The 24,627-nt window shown below is 26.5% G+C and overlaps 1 protein-coding gene across 1 annotated transcript in view; it reads right to left on the bottom strand.

Moving 5' to 3' along the window:
• Window positions 1–2,096: 2,096 nt before the first annotated feature.
• The window catches only part of LOC113552546 (nipped-B-like protein), a 30,913-nt gene continuing 8,382 nt past the window's right edge, over window positions 2,097–24,627 (bottom strand). Inside the window, exons 2-3 of the mRNA XM_026955408.1 lie at window positions 4,630–4,727; window positions 2,097–3,196 (exon numbers count right to left, since the gene is read on the bottom strand). Coding sequence (XP_026811209.1) covers window positions 2,264–3,196; window positions 4,630–4,727 — 1,031 coding nt within the window. The 3' untranslated portion in view covers window positions 2,097–2,263. The remainder of the gene's footprint in view (window positions 3,197–4,629; window positions 4,728–24,627) is intronic.

Raw genomic sequence — 24,627 nt, 5'->3', positions numbered from 1 at the left:
TTGATATTATACGGTTTATGTCTGTTTTCGATTTAGAGTGGGCTGGTAATGAAAGCCATTCTCTCGTTAGATTTTCGTCGAAATTATTCTGATTCCCACGTCCGCGATGTCTAATAATTGACGACCAGCCAGTGGGGAATTCGAAAATACGAGTTATGCGATTAAATAATAATAATAATTAATATCCAGGAATGTGATAATTCCAATAAATCATACGCATATTATGTCGTTTTGCAATGACATACGTGATAATGAGTGCCGACCATCATCGCCAAGGAGTTTCAGAATTAATTTCAATCTATCACTCAAAATTGAACCGGACTATATATATATATTTTTTTGATTTATCGTTTTTTTTTTTATAACAGAAGCGTATTTCTTGACAAATACTCGTGTTTCTGTATTAATAAATATAGTGTATGACTCATTGTATTAGTAGAAATAGTATTCAGTCGTAAACAAAATATTTTAAATAAGAACACATAAAAATGTGACAAATAATGTTAAAAAATTGTTTCCATAATGTTGACAATCAAAAGTTATGATACATAATCGAGATACAGATAATCCGTTATTTAAATTTTGTAGTTTAAAAAAAAATATAAAATCATTTCTAAGTAATGTTATGATAATATTAATTAAAATATAATATTGATTGCTAAAAGCTTGTAAACAATAATTTTTTTATACAATGATATTTTTATAAGTTCAAATCTTTATTGTAATATTAAATTAATTATTTTTTTTTCTATGAGAATATTATAAGTGGTAAGAACAGATGGTAATAATAAATTGCATGGACATAATTATATGCATAAATATATTAAGTAGGTAGCACTTTTTATGATTTCATCGATAAAATAGATTAGTATTTATAAATTAAAAATATATTCGAAAATATTTATATTTCAATATAATACAATATTGCATTATATAGTATTGAAATCAGTAACGATATAAAAATATTATGTTAAGGTTATTAATGATAAATTCGAATGTACGTATATTCACGGGGACAGAATAGGCAATTTATATATAGGATTGCAATATGTATTGAACGTGTTTTATTTGAAGGCTATTATTGTTCTAAATATAATATTATATAATAATACATAGAAAAATTTACATTTGTATGAAATTAAATTCTTAAGTAATAATCAATTTATATTAAAATTATTAGCAACGAGTAACATTATAAAGAGTCAGTAATTGAACTAGAGCCGAAATGAGCATCAATAATCCTAAAGTCAAAAGCGTATGAAATGTTTAAGTAACTATTATTGCAATATTATTGATCTAATAAAATTTAATTCGATTAGTTGTTAATTTATATAGATATTATAGACTCTATCTAGACTTATGAAGTTTTAGGCATTGAATTGTTAATTATTTAAGATTTTAGTATTTAAATTGTGCAAATTATTTATGTATTATAAGAATCTTGATTTTTTGTTATTTTAGTGTGTTTATTTTATCATCGAACAATAAGGATTATTTTTTACTGAATAGTAACATTAATATTTTTATAAAAAAGATAATGTAATAAATGGGGATTTTAAGTAAAATATTATAATTCTATAATTTTTATTTTTCTTAATAATTATAATACATCACAGTAAACTTTTTTTTTTAATTGTAAATGAATTCTTTACAAATACATTTCAAAAAATGAATATAGATCATAATATCTAAAAATCTATTTTAATTGATTAATTATAATTATTCATGTCAATGTTTACTAAACTTTATTAACTATTAAAATATATTGTTTTGATGGTAAATGCAAAAACATAAAATATATTTTTTTTAGAATTTTGGAACGGTTATTGATTTCTGAATTGTGTGTATAGGTACACACGTACAAATAGGTATTCTGAGTGTATCAATTTATGCCTAACCACAAATCAAAGTATCAGTGAAAAAAACAAATTAAGTTATATAATAAAGTATTTTATTTTACTTATTTTATTTCTAATAGGTTATATTGTATAATATATTATATATTATAATGATTATAATGATTACTAATTAACAATAAATTGTCATATCATCGTAACGATATGGACATCGTGGTGGTTATTATTATTATTATTATTATTAATTTAAAAACAATAAACATACATCGAATTACCAACTCACTGCACAATATTATTGCAGTAACGCGTAACTCAAGTCGGCCTGCAGCAAAGTCTGTGGTTAGCTCTTTACAATACGATTGTGTGGTAATCGGGTTTGCAAATTTAATATTATTACTGTATGTGTACTATTGTCGGTGGAAATCATGCAAGTTCTTCCGCTCGCCAAGACGAGCCACCGCGTACTCGACGTCGGGAAATCGGACATCGGCGCCGGGCACCGGAAGCGGTCGGCTGGTTAAAACGATGGTCCGGATTGGCGATCGGTCGTTTTCTGATGCGACAGGGCGTCGTAATCGGTCTCGGGAGGTCGTCCATCGCTTTTCCGACCAACGGTCTGCCGGCCGTTGTTTCGCATTATGCACCGGTAGCTGTTGCTGTTTTGACGTGACGATGAGTCGATCAACGGTGGTCGGCCGACTGCTCGATAGTCGGTCGCGGGCGGGTTGCAGACTTTCCACGAGTTTATCACCGGTAGGCTGATGACTTTCTGTATGTCCGTCACCAGTCGGACGCAAACTTTCCACGAGTCCGTCACTGGTATGCTGATGACTTTCCGCATGTCCGTCACCAGTCGGCCGCAAACTTTCCACGAGTCCGTCACCGATAGGCTGATGACTTTCCGCATGTCCGTCACCAGTCGGCCGCAAACTTTCCACGTGTCCGTCACTGGCCGTTTGTTGTAGTCTATTTACTAATTCGCCGACTGCGGCCCCTATGGTGGTCGTCTCGACTTCTGTTTGCGTTTCTGGTTCGAGGGTGGTGGCTAGGTCCTGTTGTGGGTATGAGTCTTGTTGGTCCTGCGTTTCTGACATATCGTCAGTGACCGAGTATGTGGTGGCCTGATCAGATTTTTCGAAATCGTCCAGTGACCATTTCTTGTCAGGATTTGCGAAGAACAGCGCTGGTGGTGGGAATCGGACGGCCGTTAGCATGTGAACGCTCTCTTCGCTGGCCATTGGAATGTCAGGGAGCGGAACGCTGTCTATAGTTATCCGTCGTTCACTTGGTTCCTCCACCGGGATACAGCCGACCATTGTCGATAGCGACCACCAAAACATCTGTACGTGAAATTAAATAAAAAATGTATAATTTAATATATAATATAATATACAATCGCACAGTTTTTATACATTGAAGAGGTATTACTCCTTAAAATATAATAATATGTTCAAATCGATCAGCTATACATTTTTACCATACAATGTATTAATTCGAGAGTGCCGAGCGGTCGTCGTATGGTACAAATTTAGTAAGGCTTGTGAATCTAAAACTCACCCCAATGTCAGATAATAAAATGAAATCATATCGTTGTTTTTACCTAGCCAAATACTAAATTTTCAATATTATTTTAAGTTTACCATAAATGGAATAGGAATGGTGTTTGTGCACGCCCATACAACACCATCATAGATGACATTTTAAGGAAAACTTAAAACTTAGAAAAAGAGTGCGAGAAGTAGGACATCTACATCTACAAACGCTTTTATTATATATCGTATTCTAGTGGGTGGTTAAACTACTTGACAATTTCATATAGATTCTACAACTTTTGACGAAGCTAAGCTCACAACCAAACTGCATCTCTTCACATATTACACCGATGCTTTATTTATATGAATATAAACGTAGTATATATTAGGATTAGGAAATAGTATTCGATCGAGGAGTAAACTATATTACATGAAAACACTCGTGAAAATCACTGAATGTCAGTGGAATTTATTTCTGTTTCGTCCGCGTTTTAATTAAATACAAGCATGTTCGTGTTGTATTAAACTGTATAAATGTCGGTTTGATTCGTACTTAGAGAGACTCAGAACTTTATCAGTTCATATATTTCATATTTAGTTATCATTATTAAAAATACGTCTAACAAACAGTCGTAAATTTATAACATATATACCCAGACACCATAGTTAGTTAGATCTGTTTATTTTTAAATGGTGGGTATAAAAAATATTACCTCGCAGTGTGTATATATATATTCACGTTAAACATTTTTTTTGTACCTATTTATGATTAGTGCCCGTTTATGGATTTGAATATGGTGTTTTCTCAGTAAAATAATGAATAGTCGAATAAAAAAGTAATTTCCTACTTTATGTATTTAAATGTTTTTGAGGAAACATTAGAATTCAAAAATGAATAGCCGATAATTGAGTTTCAGCCGTTTCAGGAGAAAAAGTGTTGGCATTTCATGCAAATAAAAAACTTATTTATTTAGAACTTTGTGAGCAATTTCGTTTAATACGTATATATAAATAAAAAAAGCGTAAAAGAAGATATTTATTGTTATTTAGTTTTTTAGTTTTCAAACAACAATAATCGAAATAAAATATAACACGCTTTAGATAATTCATGTTTATAAATAATAATAATATAGTAATTAGAAAAATTTAACTACCTATAGCGCTAATAAACTTATAAGTATGCTACTACAAAAAAATATATTTTTATTTTAGAGTATCGATTTTGATTAAAATATACTTACAATTTGTATGAAGATAGATTTAATTATCATATTGGTTTGCTTGATTTTAGTACTTCTATCAGTCTGCACATGTGTACACTGACGGTATATTCGATATTCTACCAGTTAAATTCTATCATCCGTTTATAAATATCAATTACCGTCGTGACGTTAATGGTTGTGTTAATTGCGTGCTTGTATAACATCTATATTCTATGTAATTTAACCGAAATCGAGATATTAATACTGAATAGGTCTTGGTTCCGGTTTGTTTTTCTTTACATCACTATACGTTAATAGAAGCTTTTTCTTTTATGACAATAATTTTACATTGCCCGTTAATATTATTAGTAATTTACGTACTTATCATTAATTTACGAATAAAATATTTTTGGCTCAATTACGACGCAATTCTCAATACCTTGGAATATTATTCCTTAACTATTATCTATAGGCTATAGTTTACTACAAAATTGTTTGAAATATTAAAATAGGTAAGTCTTAATCTGACAAAATATGGAATACTATATTATGATAATAATATTGTGATATAGAACATTTTTTTTTACTATTATTATCATTGGGTGATTACAATAATATTATGTATGTATAATTAATAACATATTAATTAAATTACTATAATCATGTAGAAAATATAATAACTGACAATAAATTATATATAATTTATCTTAATGGAAGGTAATTAAAAATATAATCGTCTAATATTTATTATTATTTAAGTTTATGAACGTTGAATGAATAAGGTACCCACATACATTTTGTTTTATTAGGTTGATTTAATAATTTTTTTTAAATTTGATTTCAAATAGAATGAAATATACTTTTAAATATGTATTTTAAAGAGGTTATATAATTAGTTGAACTATTTTTGTGAAGTGTAAGAAAAATACTAGTGTTATAAATGACATTCTCTTTTTTCTTAATATATTCATTATCAGTAACATACAATTAGTATTATGGATTAAGGTCATATTTATATTATAAAAACTTTGTACTAGATATTAATATATATATACACATAACACACATATAGATAACTTCCATTTATGAAAGAACTTTTTTTTGACTATTTGCAATATCTTAAAATAATAAAATTTAATTATATGCCTTATGCTTCTATACTAATAGAAATTAAGACATTTATTGTTTAGTGTATATACTAGCAGATATTTGTATAATACCCATCAAATATCTATTAAGGTGGTAATATGGCAGGCACTAAGTAAACTTTTCATAATTTGTACAGTTTTATTTGGTGAATACAATTTGTAATAACAATTAAATAAGTAAGTTATAGGCTAGGTTATAAATTGTGAACTACAGTTATAATATTAATTTTTAAGTCCTTAAAATAATAACATATCTTGAAACTTTTGTTAAAAAGTTTTGTATCGTTTGGTGACAAGCAACTATAATGAAATCTAAGTTTTTAGGCTAAATTAAACTTTAATTAAAAATACTTAAAATAACTTTTACCACGAATAAATTAATTGTAATGAAGTATTAATAATATGATTGATATAACAGGGAAATGTCATGAACAATAGAAATACATTTTTAAATTAATTCTAAAAAGTTAGATTATAATGATTAGGTTAGAATATGTTGGTATTAGAATAAAATAAAATAAAATAATTGTTTTTACAGCAGAGCGAAGGATAAGTTAGTATTTAGTAATACATGTACGAAAAGAAAAGAAAAATTTCCAGGTGATTTATTAAAAATACATAAAATTTATACAGATTACAAGATGATTCTGTTAACAGTACCTTATATATATATATATATATATATATATATATATCGTTAAAATTATTAAAGTTGTTAAAAATATTTTATTTACATTATTTGAAATTATTACTGGAAAAAAGCTATTTTATGTAGATTTTAGAAACTATTTTTAACGTTATATACTTAAAGTTGTTTAAGTTTTAATTTTTTGAATAACAGCAGAATATATTTTTAATTAAAAATATCGGACAGAATATTTTAAATAATATTTAAAATAATTAAATACCAACAAGTGGTTAATTGGATATGAGACATAACTAATTAATTTCCCGTTCGAAATTTTATTTTTATAAATTTAAATTCTCAGATAAATATTCTGATCTAACATATGGAATTAAAAATATGTGTTCATATTTTATAATTTATTAGTATTTAAAGTTTAAAATAGAGGAGTTGTGTTATAAAAGTTATCCCAAAAAATGTTTGTCAACTACTCTGTTTATCTAAACTTAAAATAGTAACAACATATTAAGTATTTGTTTGAAATCTACAGAAAAATATTCTGCTTTGGAATGTAAAATTGAAATTTCATGTAGTCATTAACCAAAGTGAAAATGTTTAAAATGATAACGATAAAAAAAGTAAATAATTTAACTTTTTACATAAATATTGTTTTGTAATCACTTCAATTACGTAAAAATATATTTTTGAAAACTTTAATACATTCCGAGATAATGGTTGTTAACTGTTAATAGAATCACTCAGTAGAAGTTAATCAAGACGAATAAAGACCAAGTGTATGTATTTCAATGTTTTTTTAAACATATAATTTAAAATTGTTTTATGCATAAAACATTTTTTTTTTCAAAATGTATGGGATTTATTTACTTAAATGTATACTGATTTATTTAAATGGCCTGATATTAATATAAAAGAGAAGTTCATATTCTAAATTAGCTTTTTTTCGTCATTAACTAATTGTTTTAAAATATATTATTTTTACTAAATGTCATGTAGAATGTAAAATTATAAGTACAAAATATGCGTATATTTATTTTTGTGATATGCTCGAGAGAACATTGTCTGTAATCGTGTATGAGGAAATAACGTACTTTACAAAAAATGACAACAAAGAATTTAAATAATTATACATCACCAGTTTCCGGCACCAACAATGTGTATGATTTTGCACACGGGAGCATGTTACATAAAAAAGATATAAATTATGTAGGTACTTGCCTAATTTTTTTTTATTTGAGGTTTATTAATTTATAATATGTTAGTAGACTTTTAAATTATATTTCTTTATTTCAATATTGGAACTTATATGCATGCAGTAATTATGAAAATTGCACTATTGAATTTTCTAAAGTTTTTGGGGTTTAATAACGAAGAGCCTAGATGTAGCATATACCCTTCGTATTGGACCGTTCGTGCGCATTTCTATAAATGAAAGAGGGTACTTAGGGTAGGGATTGGTATAGTCTACTTGAAAACTCTGCCATTAAGTCTAAGGGAGGTTCAGCCACAATATTCCTACCCATCAAAGCCAAGGATCATAGACATTGTTTGGAGGTTTAGATTCTTAGAACTAACTTAACTGGGCCCATTTCCATCTATATTAACGTCGCGGAAGTGTAGTGAAGGATATTAATTATGCTTTAGAATATTTTGTCGCCTCTGGTCTTAGTAATAATTAAAAGACAAGCAACTTTTTAGTGCTTGTTGTATATACTATAACGTCGAATAAACTCGTGGAACCTATTTCAATTGTTATTGACTTTAAGTACATACATATAATAATATGATTAATTTATGAATACACCATAATAGATAATGTCTTTCTCTGGAACATGCATCACGGTTATTGAGTAAAAAAAAAAAATTATGTACTTTCGGTGTAAATAATGTCCTTCGTAACGATTATTAGATTGTTCATAAAAACAACACGACATGTCCATTTATTATTACTTGTGTTGTTATAATGTTATTTTTAATACATATACAATAATAATATGGGCAAGTATAGGAATATGTAGCCTATAAAAAAAAAGATCGGTTATATCTTCGCCCAGAGGTTCGCACTGTCACTTTCAACTTCCGTATCGACGAATTCTTGTGTCTAGAATACATTTGTTATGCATCCTCATCGGACAATACGGTACATTGTACGTATGCAGCGTAATTGGATTAAGAATGTAATGTCCTCGAACGTTCATTTTACTATATTGTGACGACGGCATGAAAATACCCGAAGCGGCCATCTGGTTTTTAAATCTGGCACAGCCGATGGACAAACCGCGTATATTACCCGCTGATAATATTGTTAGATTTTTTTCGTTACCTATATATAATATTTCGATCACATTTATTACCGTGGGTACTAGAATACAGTATTATGTTATTATTATATTATGATTGATCGTGCGCGGGCGGCGAACATATTTGCTCGGAGAATCCATTAATGGATACAGCCGGTGAAAGGTTCCGACTGTTATAACCGTGAACGAATGAGCGTCGATGTACATTGAAGTGTCACTAGGCCTTCGATCCGTGTTTTCGCAGTATTCCGTTACGATTTGTCAATTACACAGAAAGAAAAAAAAAACGATTGAAAGGGGAAAAGTGTCCAAAAATAAATAAATTATGTTCAAAACATCTGTGGTTCATTTCCTTTTTAGATATTATCATATATTTTTATTCGATCATGAAAATAATATATAGTTAGGCAATACAAGTGCATTAAACACAGTTTTATTCTCTATAGTGAGTACGAAAATGTTAAATACATTTAATCAATTAACAAATTCAAACATTGTTGTATTAAAATTTGGTTAACTATCAAACTAGAAAGATTTACTGGTGTGTCTTTTATTTTGTTTTTGAATATGTTTTTGTAAAAACATATTAAAAAAAAACTAAAATTGAAAATCAGAATATCAAGTCTGATGAATCGTGGAGGTGAATAATAGTGATTTATAATAATTATGATATAACTATTTATCTTTATCTGGAATAAAACGGAAAACGTCAAGAATGATTGAAAGGTTATTCGGTCACAACAAGAATAAACAGATATTCATGTGCATTAGGCTTGTTGGTCATTGTAAAAGACACACGCATCAAAATGGGAAACTACGAGTATATGTAATTAGCTAATTTGTTTCCAGATTTGACTGGATTTAATTTAATTAATTTATTATCATTCGCGGCTTATACCCACGCGGGCACTACACATATAAATGCGTTTATTTATTGTAATGGTTCCATTTGTTAAACAACCCAGGACCGGATAATAAATCTCCACTTTCTATCACTGACACTGCACTATAGGTACATCATTTCCAATAACGCCATATGAGTATATGACTATGGAAAAACTAAGTCACTATACAGAAATATTAGGTTGACAATATGATATTATGTCAAAACACTATACGATAGTCTATATCAATCGCACTATTTTTTTTTATCAATCACAAAACATTTTATGGTTTATTATCTACAGTAGGTGGTATAATAATAGGTCTCACCACGAAATAACCAATATACTTTTTTTTTATATATAAATTATATAGTAGATATTTTATAGCTATTTATCTAGATAGTTTGTGAATTAAATTAAACTAGATCTCTGCTTGATGGTCAATATAATATTTATCATAGCATATTATTATAATTTATAAACAAAAGTACGTCTAAAATAGTTTAAAAAATATATTCTATTATTAATTTATCGAAACAAAGAAGTTATTTCTTTTATAAAATTGCCACTAAACGAATATCAATATATTATTTCTCATTATCATTATTTATAGGTTTATTTAACATTAATAAATTGCCCCGGTAATAAAGAATATGTTTATTAATATTTAAATATATATATATAACTATATGAGTAAAAAAAATATACAAATTACTGACAGTTAATGGTTTTGATACATTTAAATATTAGCATGGATAAATCATTTTGTTTAAAAATAAATACTAATTTATCATATTTTATTTTTATACAATGTACAGTTTCACTGGTTTCAAGGTCACTAATCCCAAAATTATAAATTAATTTGTGTATATACGCCTCGGTATAATATCACAACGTAAATTACATTGTCTCTCGGCAATCGGTGAGATATACATATATTATATAACGTACATAATTTAATTAGTATTAAATCGTTTGATAAATGAAATAATTGAATATTTAAAAGATTCAATCGTGTAATAATATTCAATTTTTATGCTCCCAGAAATGTATGTTTTTTTTTCTTTTATACGCAGTAATCATAATACCAAATTAATTTGTACTAAAAATATTTTTTATGATGCAATATGATATATTTTATAACAGTAGGTAAAACTACTTTATATTTTTTATTAGGTAATTTAAATGTATGTTGTGTATGTGTGTGTATCTATAGGTGTATAGCATTTATGTGTATACAAGAGAAAATAGTGATGCTAAAATAATGAAAATTGTGTTCGGCTGTTTAACTGAGAGAAAGTTTAACAAAATAATTGTGGGTTAAGGGATTTTTTCAATGATTTTATCACTACAGGTGTCCTGTTTGGAAACACCACTTCACCGGAACTTTTGAATGGCTTATTTTTTTCCAACATTTTTGGCATTGTAACCATAGGGGGTTAACTTTTAGTACGCCGGAAATGTTGTCGATTAGCCCCCCTGCGATTCGTCTGTAGTTCATATAAGCTCTAATGACATATTTATATTCAATACAAACGTATTAAAATTGATTATTTGTATTTTTATAAAACCATAATATAAGTAAATAATTTTGGGGATAGGATTTATTTTCTTATTTTTAATTTACTTTAAAATTTGAATAACTGTTATATTGAAAAATAGTTCAGTGATAAAAATATATTTTGAAAAATATGATAATTTATAGTTTTATGTATTTGCATTCAAGTACATACAATTATTAAGCCATGTAGATAGAAATGTAGTTTGTAATTTAGAGATGTTCCGGGTAGATAGTTTGTTATAAACCGGGTACCGAGTACTGGCCGAGTAAAATTTTTACTTTGTATATTATAACTTGCATTGTTTATGATCGGAAAGTATTTGAATAAAAACTAAAATAAGAGTTATGTACATTCAATTTTTTTTGTATACAATTAATTACTATGAAAATATACGTTTTATATCAATTATGAGTATTAAATTTATTATTTTGATTACAATATAATGTAAATAGGTATATGAAAATAATCAAATGTACAGCAATTAGAGTGAATTTCTAAAAACTAATGACAAGATAAAAAAAAACGCGGGATTAAAAATATTGAATATGCATTTATTGGATTTCATTACAAATGTATTAATATAGATTTTAATAATGATATTCAATTGATAGTTTTTTATGTTCTATAAAAACAACTATTATAAAAAACAAAAAACAAAAAGTATATAAAATACATGTATTCCATATTGATATTAATTTCAGATAAATTCTATCAAATATATACATACACATACACAACCTATACAAATATTGTTTGATAATTTAAATAATGGTGTGTTTAATGATTAAACTAATAATAAGATCCTTGTGTCGATGCTTAAAAATGCATTGAAACGTTATTGATTAGCCACAGGCGTTTGTTTAGTGATTTAAAACCTTGGTTTCATCAAGTAGATATACTTCTAACACCTGAGTACTTAGGTGAGAAAAATCGAGGTGTCTAACACCATTTTCAGACTGAGTCTGGGACACATTTATCCGTGACCTGCTGGCAATCAAGCGCAGACACAACTGATCATATAAAAGAATAGAAAACCATAAATTATAAAACAGCCTGTCAATCCATATAAACCCAAAAGCGCTTAGGTTCTGTAATAGGGTATAGGATCGAAAAGTCCTTAACATATTATTATAATTGCTGTGTCAAAACAATGACCGATCTTTGGCCCTGATGGTCAGTATTTGTTTACGGTGGGCGACAAAAAGATAGACAAGCTGTAATACATATTTATAAAAAGTATAGGTATTTACTCGTACAATATAAGTACTAAATATTTATGTGAATAAGTTCACTTCAAAAAATGAATATTCAACATTTTGAATTTTAGGCATCTTATATTTTTTATTTCGTGTAAGCTTTTTCGACTTAAATATTGTTATCATTACCCGTAAAAATCTAAAAGTTAAAATTATTCATACAAAGTCCCATTACTGGTTATTTTTATTTTAAGTATTTAGTCTTTTTGAAATGTAGCTAATTAATTCAATTTATTTTAACTTATTTTACCATATAAATATAATTTTTGCTTATTATTTATATAAATTTATTTATGTTCACAGACCGTATGCATTTTAAATTATAAAAATTAAAATTAAAGTTATTTTTTTTTTATGCGAAATTTACTTTAAAATTTCTAATGATATTATAATACTAATACATTTTAAACGATATAAAAATTTTCTACTATCTATTGTCACGGTGTATATTTATTATTTATTGTTAATTTTTTTTTTTTTGTATAATTAATAATTATATAACTGATTATAGTTTTAGATCAACAAAAATATGCTTTTACTGATAATGTGTCTAACTAACAAAGTAATTTAATTAAGGATGATATTATATAGCTTAAGAGAATGTGGATTATTTTGTAGAAAAAAATCGATCTTAATCAGTTGAAAATACAGTAATTAGATTATTTGTTAAAAGGAAAACTATTGGACAGGGTTTAATTTGAGGGTAATTTGTTTTCGACCTTTCTCGTTAACTTATCTCGTTGGGAGATCTGAGCTATGTTACGCTCCGTGGTTAGCACGTGGTAAGACAAAGCATCTATTACAGCAATCTAAGAAAGACATGTGGGATTAAGGTTTATGGAAAATTGTATGACGTGTTTAATTATAACACTCGAACTGTACAAATATAACACGTCTATTAACTATTGTCCATTAGATTGTAATTATATAATTCTCTTTTATAATTATAAATTTGCAATAAAAAATATTAATTACTAAACTACCTAGTATGTTTAACGCAACTACTCGTGTGTAAAATAATTTTGTATTAATCTTATTAAACACATGCTATTCTATAGTTTATTTCAATTAAGTTTATGTCATATTGTCAATATAATTTCATTAGTAAACGATCATAGTTTTAGTATCTAATATATTATTTATATTGGGATCTTACCTACTGCATACACATTATTCTATAGAGACTCGTTGAGTAGCAATATTTTCATAATCATTCGTTTGTGTGATTTAAAAATTATTCATATTTTGTTGTCAAAAATTACATATTGATTACATAATTAAATAATCGTTTAAATTATTGAGATAATATCAAATAAATATTAATTTGATAAAAAATTATTTCAAAATAAAGACGTTTTACAAGTACAATTGCAAGTACATTTTCGAAATCCAATTTTTTTCTTCAAAATTCATCTCATACGTCAATACAATGTACAAGCGTAACATATTATGTAATTGGTTTTAGTAAATATTATTTTTTCTTCATTTAAAACTGTTAACGAATAGAAGAAATTCAGTACAACTTTCACGCTGCGGGTGTCCAGTGTTCTTCAGTACCCATTTTCACACACTCCACGTGTGACAAAATATTTTATGATTGTCATGATTACGATAGTCTGTAATTATTGGAGAGGCTAAAATCCGGACAGCTGATTTCAAAAAAATATTAGTCAAGGCGTCATCAAGTCAAATGCCCGACAATATAATTCTATCTAAATATTAATAAATTAGAAAAACTAAAACCATTTATGTTTTCTTGGAAGCACTTTACTGATATGGTTAACAGTAAGTATAGGTTAAAGTTAAGCTATATTTTTTTTTATGTTTCGTACAATGAAGTCAAATATCGGTAAAATACTTAAGGTGCACTGCTGACCCAATGTGTTATCCAATGTACCTACCGTCAAGGCTATCATCAAATCGTTTTTTTTTCATTTCCGCATGGCTAGCTCGTTTAATGTTCGTAACAATACGACTGGTTTGGAAATTGGATTAAACTATCAATTTTCAATATGAACGTGTATTTATAATATTTTCTTATTGACCGTAAACATTTTAGTTTGAAATTCAACGAATAATGACAGCTTAAGTGATTTGTATAATTTCGATGAGATAGCGAAATTAATAATACATGTCATGATTTGATAATGCTAATAATATTAATCTATAGTAAAAACAAAATGACCCGACTCAAAAAAAGTTAACACAATGGGGTGAAGTTTAAAAATGTTATACGTATTCATACAAAGTTGTAATTTCATTAGGATTCTGTATGCCATAAAAAAATGAATGAAGTATAATATATATTATAGTTATCATTCGTTCGTACAAATATTTCATATTTTATTTTATTCTAAGTTAAATATTGTTTTATAGTATTTTTTTGTAAATAAATAAATATCCATTCATATAGAGCTATAATGTACCCATATAGTCGATAAATAACTACATTTACTTTAAAAATACTTTTTAATTCTTAATCTATATTATCTATCGGTATAATGCTATTATAATTACACTTATATGTCAAAAAAATATATTTATGTGATTATTATTGATTTTGATACTTATGAATTCGCTTATTTTTTAAAAGAAAATTAGCAAAGTTTCAAAAGTGGAATATATTAAGTATCTGTTTGAATAAACTAGCTCATTCAATTTCAGTGTAATTTAATACTAATGATGGGTCATTAGCATTGAATGTTACGAAAATATATTTCATTTAAAATTTATTAGAAGCTGATTATGTGACAGCTCGGGGAAAAAATAGTTATGGTAGCCTAGTTAACTTTTAATCGAATCATAATAATAATATAATATTATCCATGTTTAATGACTAAAGGAAAAAAACGCCCCATGAATTTAGAGCCCTATAATATCACATACAGTATAGATAGTGCAATGTACATAAATTTAAATTTGAAAGTCATGCCTCGTGGAAACGTTAATCATTCGAGTGTACGTATTGAATATTAGCTTTGTCTATACGGTTTATAATATTCATATGGTTACGGATTCTGTAAGGATATATTAAATGTAACCGGCCAAGGACAGTATTTTATGCTCCAAATGGGTCTGCCGTTTGCAATATTATTTATTTGATATTATAATAACGCGTTTTATAGATACTTGAACGGCGTCGGGCTGACTCGGTGCCAATAAATAGCCGCCTGTGGGTGTTCTGAAATCCGAATCGTTTGCATAGTATGCAGCATTTTCCGATCTTTAGCTGAAGCCAGGCAATGCTCACATTTTGGCCTATATGAAAATATATAGGTACTATACTAAAATCAAAAGAATGTAAATACTTAACCTCATTGACTTCGATTATTTTTGACTTTGTAGAAAGTACAGCTCCATTTTACTTAACGATTAAAAGTTGGGATTAAATATTTTTTTTTACAAATGTTTTATCATGCGGGTATATTGTATATATTTTAAATTGAAGAAATATTTTTATTCTTTCTTTACCGCATAAAATCATAAGCTGCTTCAGCTTACAATAAGTTAGTTTGGATTTTTTCAGTTTGATGCTACAGTGAAATGTTAATATCTTGAGAAAAATCTGATTATTTAAAATCCAAGTGAACAAATTATATCGTTTTAATAATATGGTTATATCTCAATAATAATACATTTGATAAGAAATTTATAAAAAATATAAGTAGTTCTACAACAGTCAAAGTTGTTTCATCATAATTTATGTGGATAATAATTATTTAACCTTAAAATATATGTAGATGAATTATTATTATACTGTGTTAAAATTAACAAAAAAAATTGTTTATATAACTATGAAAAATATTATACATAAAAAAAATAGATATCTAATAATTGCAGTATTACACAATCAAACACTCTGAAAATATTATGTTTATATAAAATACTTTATAAAGTTATAGTTTCAAGAATTAATAAAAAATACAAGGAAAATCTATTTAAATGTGTTGGTTATTTTTCTTTGTTTGTAGTGCCATTAAATTAAAAAATTGTAGACTCATTTTTTAAAATAAAGCTTGTGTTTTATTATTAATTTAATTTTAGTTTAAAAAGAGTTAAATATTTTTAATGTAATTAAAAATAATTGATTTTTAGGTAAAGAGTTAAATAAGAGGAATTTTAATTATTAATAAATAGATAAATAAATTATAATAAACAGTATAGTTGGAAAAAGTCTTTAATTTTCAAACGGTTAAATATAGTAAGTAGGTAATTATATGAAGCCTGATAATTTATAAATTACTTAATTAACATAATATAACTGTGATTTTTAATGTTAACATCATATATTATAATTATTTTAACATTAATTAATAATATTTTGGCGCTCGCTCAAAGTTTCTGATATGAAATAAATGTTAAATTACATATCATGAAACTTAAAAAAAAGTAACTAATGGATATGTATTTTGAAAAATATTGTATACAATGAAAAAATATTAGTATGATGTACATACACATGTTATAGAAAGTACTAATTACTAAATAAAATATTATGTATATTCTATACCTTTTATGATAAAATTTAGATATTTTATGCCACTAAAAAAAGATCACAACAATGACGGTGCGCAATTATACAGTATATATCATTAAAATACAGTTTAAATATGGCTTTATTATTTTATCATTTAAATACAACTTAAATTGTATTATTTATATAAACATTTCCAATTTTATACAATTATTAAACGTCATCGTTCAAAGTTGTACAAATAAATTAATAAAAAATTATTGCATGGGGATATCTACCTTCAAATAAATAACAAGATATATAGTTGTTGTGAGAATACTATTATTAGGCAAATCAATTTATCTAATATACAGGTCTGTTATTTAAAAATAAAAAATTACTAATAACGCTAAAAGTTTTCTTATGTGCCGTCATTGGTTTTTTTTTCAAAAAGATGATATGTAACAGAAATGTCGAATTTCAGTTATTTATAGTTAAACTTATTCTTCGTAAAGTCGTTAAACTCGGATAAAGTTTATAATTTATTTTTGGTTCAGATAAACTATATTGACGTTTCGGACCATTTGACACTTTCGCATACCTACCTATCATAACACAATAAGTCACGGGTATTTGATGATGTAAACATTTTTTATTTAAATCATGATTTTTATCCGTTTGTTATAGTCTGATATTCTTATTTCTTCATTACACAACATAATGTTCAGGCATAATGCCGTGTATAAATTAGTTTCGAATACGTGTACCGTACACAGTTAACACGGTTTTCAGTTCTTGACATAATTACATTTTACGGGGACAGAGTCAAAATATTGTCGTACCCGCCGGGATGCACGTATAATAGGTATTGTAATATTAAATTACTATCACGGGGTGGGACGTAACTTTTAAAACCGTTTCTGTTACAAAAAACGGGCCACGCCAGAGCAATACACACCAACGTGATCAGCCATCAAGGACTCGACGAGCCCAGGGATCGAAAGCCCGCAAGCACGGCTGTGTTTTTATTGTAGAACATATTATTATCATTATTATTATTATTATTATTGTTGTTATTATATTATTATTGTTCATATTGTACACGGGAACGTCGGTTATACAACGCGACATACAAAATACACGGTACACGATACTATGTGATAATAATAATAATAATAATATATTATATTTTAAACGTGTTGTTCCCCTCCACGCAGTCGGTAAAAGCACGCGGCATGTCCTCTTCTCGGCCAATAATTGGTGCACTCGCCGGCCGCTTTATTCAGTCACATTCAAACGTGTCTTAGAATATAATCTTAATCCTGCCACTCGTGAACACGCTAAAAAAAAGTTTTAATTTTTAAAAAGTTATTGTTTTATGGTTGCATACAAATAATTATTATTTATTTTTATGCACATACGATATACATTATACATAGTCTTATAATATAAGTACAGACATCACCTGAAGTGTATACTTAGTATATATTTCCGTTTCGCATACACCAATCGTTCGTAATATTATCGCGTCAAAATGACGGTAATACCCACGTTTGTTATCGATAAAATATTTTCGAAGATATTCAGACGACAGTCGAAGAACTATACTGTGGAACGTAAGTACATATTATGAATATTGGTAAACTTAAAAAAAATACAAAACATCACGGATTCAATATATGGTTAATATACGATTTTTCATCTTTATATCCAACGCATAAAAGTTCTCAGAATAAGTTATCACATTTTTTGTGTGTATCGCAATTTGTACTTTTATCTTGAATTAAATTTATCGTCTTTTGCTCACCGAACTAACTTGTACTGCAGATTTTAGATAAGTAAAATATACGACTAAACTTATTTATTTTAACGAAATATCATTAGTGTCCATCATATTATCTAAATAACATAGTATCGTTATGATTAATTACTGTAATTAGAAGGAAATTAGAAGTTCATTATGAAGATATTTATAAGTTTTATTGATCAACGTTATATATGTACTCGGCGAGTTGAAGAAAAATAATGAAGTTAATATTATAATATTAAATACGTTTTTGAAATATCTACACGCGAATCACAATTTAGAAAACAATCGATTTAAACATTAAGCCAAAAATATTATTAAAAAGTTATGTTCCTAAAGTTTGCCTCATCTAGTCCTTTATAACCTATGATGGTGCAGTGCTCGAGAGCGACTTAGTTCATACGATTAACATAATAATATGTAATTTGTGTATTAGATAATATGATTATGATTATAAGATACAGTTTAAATACAAACAACTTTCAATGCTTAAAAATATTTATCCCACGTTGTTAAAATATACTGTTGGAGTAAAAATAAAAAAATGAAAAAGCAAATAATAATAATAATAATCTATACAAACTTGCGTAATTAACACATGAAATAAGCATGCAACCGCTAACCCACTTGCCTTCTTTCTTAGTACTTATTATTACGCTAGCAATGAGATTTCACTTTTCCACCACATCCAATTGCAATGGACATCAATAAAAACGATAGTTAAAATTTATTGTGAAACAATAGTAAAGATTTTTTTTACCATACCAAAATTGCATGATTATTTTATGGATTAAAATATAAACTTAAACGAGTTATCTTATTCTCTTATTTTTTTTAAAATATTTTTAAAATTTTAACTGTAATTCCATATTTGGTACTAATAAAGTTAATTTTAGTAACTGTTCTTATATTATTATCTACACATAAATAATTATAATTGAAATTTGGAAATACTTTATATTTTTGAAATAATATTGGTACTAGACTAATTCGGCATGATTTCATAATCAGTATTATTATGTAGGTTGGTGGTGTACATATATTTTGTGTATCATATATATTTTTGAAAAAGTTTTTTTACACTTAGGAGACCAGTACAGATAATAATTTATGGATACGTTTCTGTGAATATTATTTAAGTAATATATGTTTATAAATTATCGAATCTAAGTGTTGGTATACAAATAAAATATCCAATTTGTTTGTGGATATATAAAATAACAAATAAACATAATTTTTAGATTACATATTACAAAAAAAATATATATATAGACTTGGATAAACCGTAGTTGAAAGATGTTAATATTATTAATATTTAAAAATTGTTAAGTTATACTACTTTTTAATCGATTATTTAGTTGACTACCAAACATACTGAGTGCACTTGAACGATTTGAGTTGAACTTGATGCTTGAATGATTTTTAACTCACATGGACAAATATTATCAAACATAATATTATATTGTAAACGTGAATTCAGTAGTACTTATCAACGAATGCCACAAACTATTAAAAATTAATCTTTAACAACAAATTTTATCTAATTTATCAGTATATGGTATTAAATATATACAATATAAATATTTAGACGGCAATAAATATATATAATACAATTATTATAATAGTCTAACCGGTTTTTATGAAAATGCATATGGTTATATTATTTGTAAGTTAAATAATAATATTGTATGTTAAAAATGATATTAGAACATTTATAGTGATGTATTTTTAATCAAATTTAAAATTAAAATAATATTCAAAACAAACTAATATGTCTATACTTGTCGACCGCAATGAGTATAAAAATACGGAACACGGATGCTTGTCGAAATAATTAAAAACCATTATAATAGTTATTAATTGTTGTCAATTAGACACTATACTGTTTGACAATTAAAAACGTATTAAATGACGTTGACGAATACAATGGAATTGGTAAAAGGCAATGCGCTGTGCAAATGTTGAAAATAGAAGGAATTGCTTATTCAATTTTTAAATAATAATGTTATTGTAGTTATTAAATAATCCGTAACCAGTTCTCTAGATATTGTGTCGTAAGCAATAATTTCGATGCGAGGAAAGTGAATTTATATCACGGTATAATTATACTGTACTGCGTGTCATCACGTAGTAGATTTATTGTATACGACTATACTTTTTGCTTTCGGAGCAGCTGTAAAATATACGTTAGGCGCCTTTATAACACATAGTATTATACTAGACACACGTTTATCAGACACGATATTTTCCAAATCTGCAATACACCACGTACCATAACTGCCGTCGCGATTTATTATATCGTACACCCTCGACCAACTTTTGTTCCTTATTTTGTTTTTTTTTTTGTCCCTCGAATCCGATGCCGTACACATGACAGTTGTGTCGAAGTCGTGTTCTATATTATGTGTCTCCGTTCATAAGGTGGCAAAAGTCGAAGGACGTGACTAATTTTTTTTCCCTACACACGCACATATGTGCGTACCCGCGCTATCCGGTCGTGTGTTATTTAGCGTGGAATCGTGTTTCAAGTCTGCAGAAAATACATTCAACGCGATTTTGTATAAATTTGATATAATAAATAATAATAATACATCCAATAGTTTTACGCTAAACGTGCATTATATTAATTCATCGGTTGTGACTGGTTCTCAGCGATTTACTCGTATCACGCAATGAGTTCAATATTTTTCTTTATTTTCAAATGTATAATATAATATAGTCCTTAACGATGAACATTGGATGATGTTATTAATGAAACTGGAGGATTTAATTTTTATATTTTAAATAAAAAAAAATGTCTTTATGGAGATTAATAAAATATTGAAATTAATTTAAAAATGTTAATTATTGATAATTTTGGGTAGTATTCACTTTATAACCATTTTATTTATAGCCAAAAATACGAATTGACTTATCTCGAAGTAAACACATTGTTTAATTCGGCTTAGTTTCTTGTGATAATTATTATATATAAATTTATTTTTAGAGATAATTTCTTTTTCACTCAAATAGTTTGTGCTTATTACTGATTTATTAGTAAGCAACTAACAAACATAAATATCTCAGTTAGTTTTTGTGGCTTTGAATTCAAATTTCACTGAAATTATTATTGCCTTGACAATATAATTAAAATATATTCTAATGACGACTATGTTATGATTTAAACGGAATTTTCATTAAAAAGGGGTAGTCATGTTATTGCTAATTGGAAACATTTGTTTACGCATAGTGTGGCCTTACATTACGGACTTCAAATAATTGTTGAAAAAAATGTTAAAACGTGTCCGGTAAAAAACCCAAAATATATGAGTGTACGAAATTTGCGATGCATAGTTACAAAATATATGTGGCTTATAATAGCGATTGCAATTTATAACTCAACAATATCATTTAATAATGCAAAATACCTATAGGCTCTAACGTTTACCAAGTATATGATATTATGATGTACAAGTGTCTTATCATGCGACCCGATCATATTCTACCGCAATAATTGTGTATTGTTACTCTGACTATGAAGGCGTATTGTTGATTTACATCTAGACAACTAGTTATAGATTATCGTTAACGAAATGTCTTTCAGTTTAGTTTCACGCGGATAAAACTATCACTTCGTTAGTTTAAAGGGGAGAATCATAATTTCTACAAATATAATATCTATTGTATTTATTTCTTCTACGAGATTACATCCTATTGCGATTCTATAATGTATTAGGAGGGTATCAGTGTTAAATTCGATATTGTAAACCGACACTAATTATAATTAAGTTTTTGGATTATGAAATCATCAGATATTGTGTTAACAATGGGAAATGCTTAATTTAATGTTTATGTTAAGAGATGTTGTCACTGAGTAGGCAAACTATTTATAACATAAATGATTACTTTTCTCAATACTATAGGTTATAGATATAATTTTCCCTTTGCGTATACGATATTCCTTATTTGGATATTTTACAAATTACTATTGTAACGTTACAGGAAATTAATTTAGCGAGATTTCTTGTATATTATTAAAGATGTATAATATATGATTATGATTTTTCAATTACAATTTATTACAATTTTTTTAACTGCATTTATTATAAATTTATATCTATGCAATGCATGTGGATCAATTCTTTAGTGAAGGTAAGGTTGAACTACATGTATTGAAGTATTGAATTTACCATTAAATACCACCATTTTAGAAGTTAATTATTTAAAATATTTGGGAAATAATTTTCAATTAATTCTTTTAAATAATTTATGGGTGAAAATATAATTCATTTAATTATCATACAATTATAAATAACTATGTAATGTTACATATTTGCGAAAGTATTATTTATATTTAACCATAATTATTAAGTCGGATCAAAGTTATCATTATACTATTTAACTCTAAAAAGTTACTTCAATATTAAAATAAAATAATATAAATTAAAATCACTAAGTTCATCAAATTTAATTAAAAAATAAATAAAACAAATTATTTAGATGAGTTTACTATAATCCTAGTATTACAGTTTAAAATGTTCAGTAAATATATGTAGGTATAACGTATAGTGCATTATAGTGAAACCTCTATTAATGGACACTATTATGTACGTGGTTTTGGGTATAATATTTACAGAGGGACAATATAGGTATGGTCAAATATCATTAGTCATTATAAAATTTACATTACGTGATAATTATTTTTAATGATTTAAAATTCAATTCGTTAACAGAAAATCTCTAAAATAAGTTTCATCGCTTGATTGTATTATATTAGTTTTTCATTATAATTTAACTTATCTTAACTTCTCATCAACAATTTAATTTATGAACAACTTTATATTACACAATATTTAAAATATTCATCGTTATATATTTGACATAAAAAAACCAAGCATGATATTAGATTTTTTTTTAAATGTAATACAGTTTATTAAATACATTCTCTCATAGTTAGGTAAATACGTAGGTAGGTGTATATAGGTAATCTATACTAGTTGGTTTTAGAGTTTTTGTCAATGACATATTTTTTTAAAATTTCATACTGTTTATTATTGTATGTTTTCTATACCCAGTATACCCACCTACTAAAAAAATATATACATTTACTATTTTTGTAATTATTTACACAGTACGCATCTTCATTGACGTACACATAGGTACGTGCTTAATATGGGTACACTCATGCAGTCATGCTATATTATTGTTCACGAATAATCTAACAGTAACTAAATGTATTATTTCATTGTTAATATTCTAGTCTTATAATTTTAAATTATATAAACAATTTGATATATTCAAAGATTAATTAAAATACTTGATTGAAAAAAAATAAAAATATTTTTTCATGTTTCAGAAATATATGAGTATATAATATGTATTAAAATAAATGTTATTATTTAAGATTAGTTTATAAATTGTATATTATTTTCACAGTTATATTTAAATATACATTTTAATTTCTATAATTTCCCTGACAAATTATAAGTTTATATATATATATTTTGTAAAATATTTATTTTCAATCGTAAGTAGGTATTATTTTATTTATTTTTTTATTTAAAAATTCAAAAACTTAATCTCGCGCATAAAAAATAATTATCTTGGAGCTGCAAGTCCAACTATTATTACGATCGACTTATAATAAATAATTGCGATCGATTATTTGATAATTAGCTTTATTGTTTATGTTCACATGTTAGTTTATGAACTTTGGTTAAATTTTATTTAGATATTTTTTTTTCAGCATCACCTTAAATCTAATGATGTATTTTAGCTATTACTCACGCAAGTCACATACGTTAATCTTAGTTTAGTGAATGTAATACATTCAGTAATAAATATGCCGTATAGTTTACCTATTGTAAAATCATTTAATAATATAAGAATGTTACATTCTAACATTTGTTAGTAACATACATTTATTATATTATAATTTATAGCTATTATTTATAAAAAATATTTACGTATATTTTTTATGATGAAGATATATATTTACGATATTT

The sequence above is a fragment of the Rhopalosiphum maidis genome, chromosome 2 (genome assembly GCF_003676215.2).
Source record: "Rhopalosiphum maidis isolate BTI-1 chromosome 2, ASM367621v3, whole genome shotgun sequence".
Lineage (NCBI taxonomy): Eukaryota > Metazoa > Arthropoda > Insecta > Hemiptera > Aphididae > Rhopalosiphum > Rhopalosiphum maidis.
Note: the sequence above shows the minus strand (reverse complement) of the source record. Positions and strands in the feature narration are given on the sequence as shown.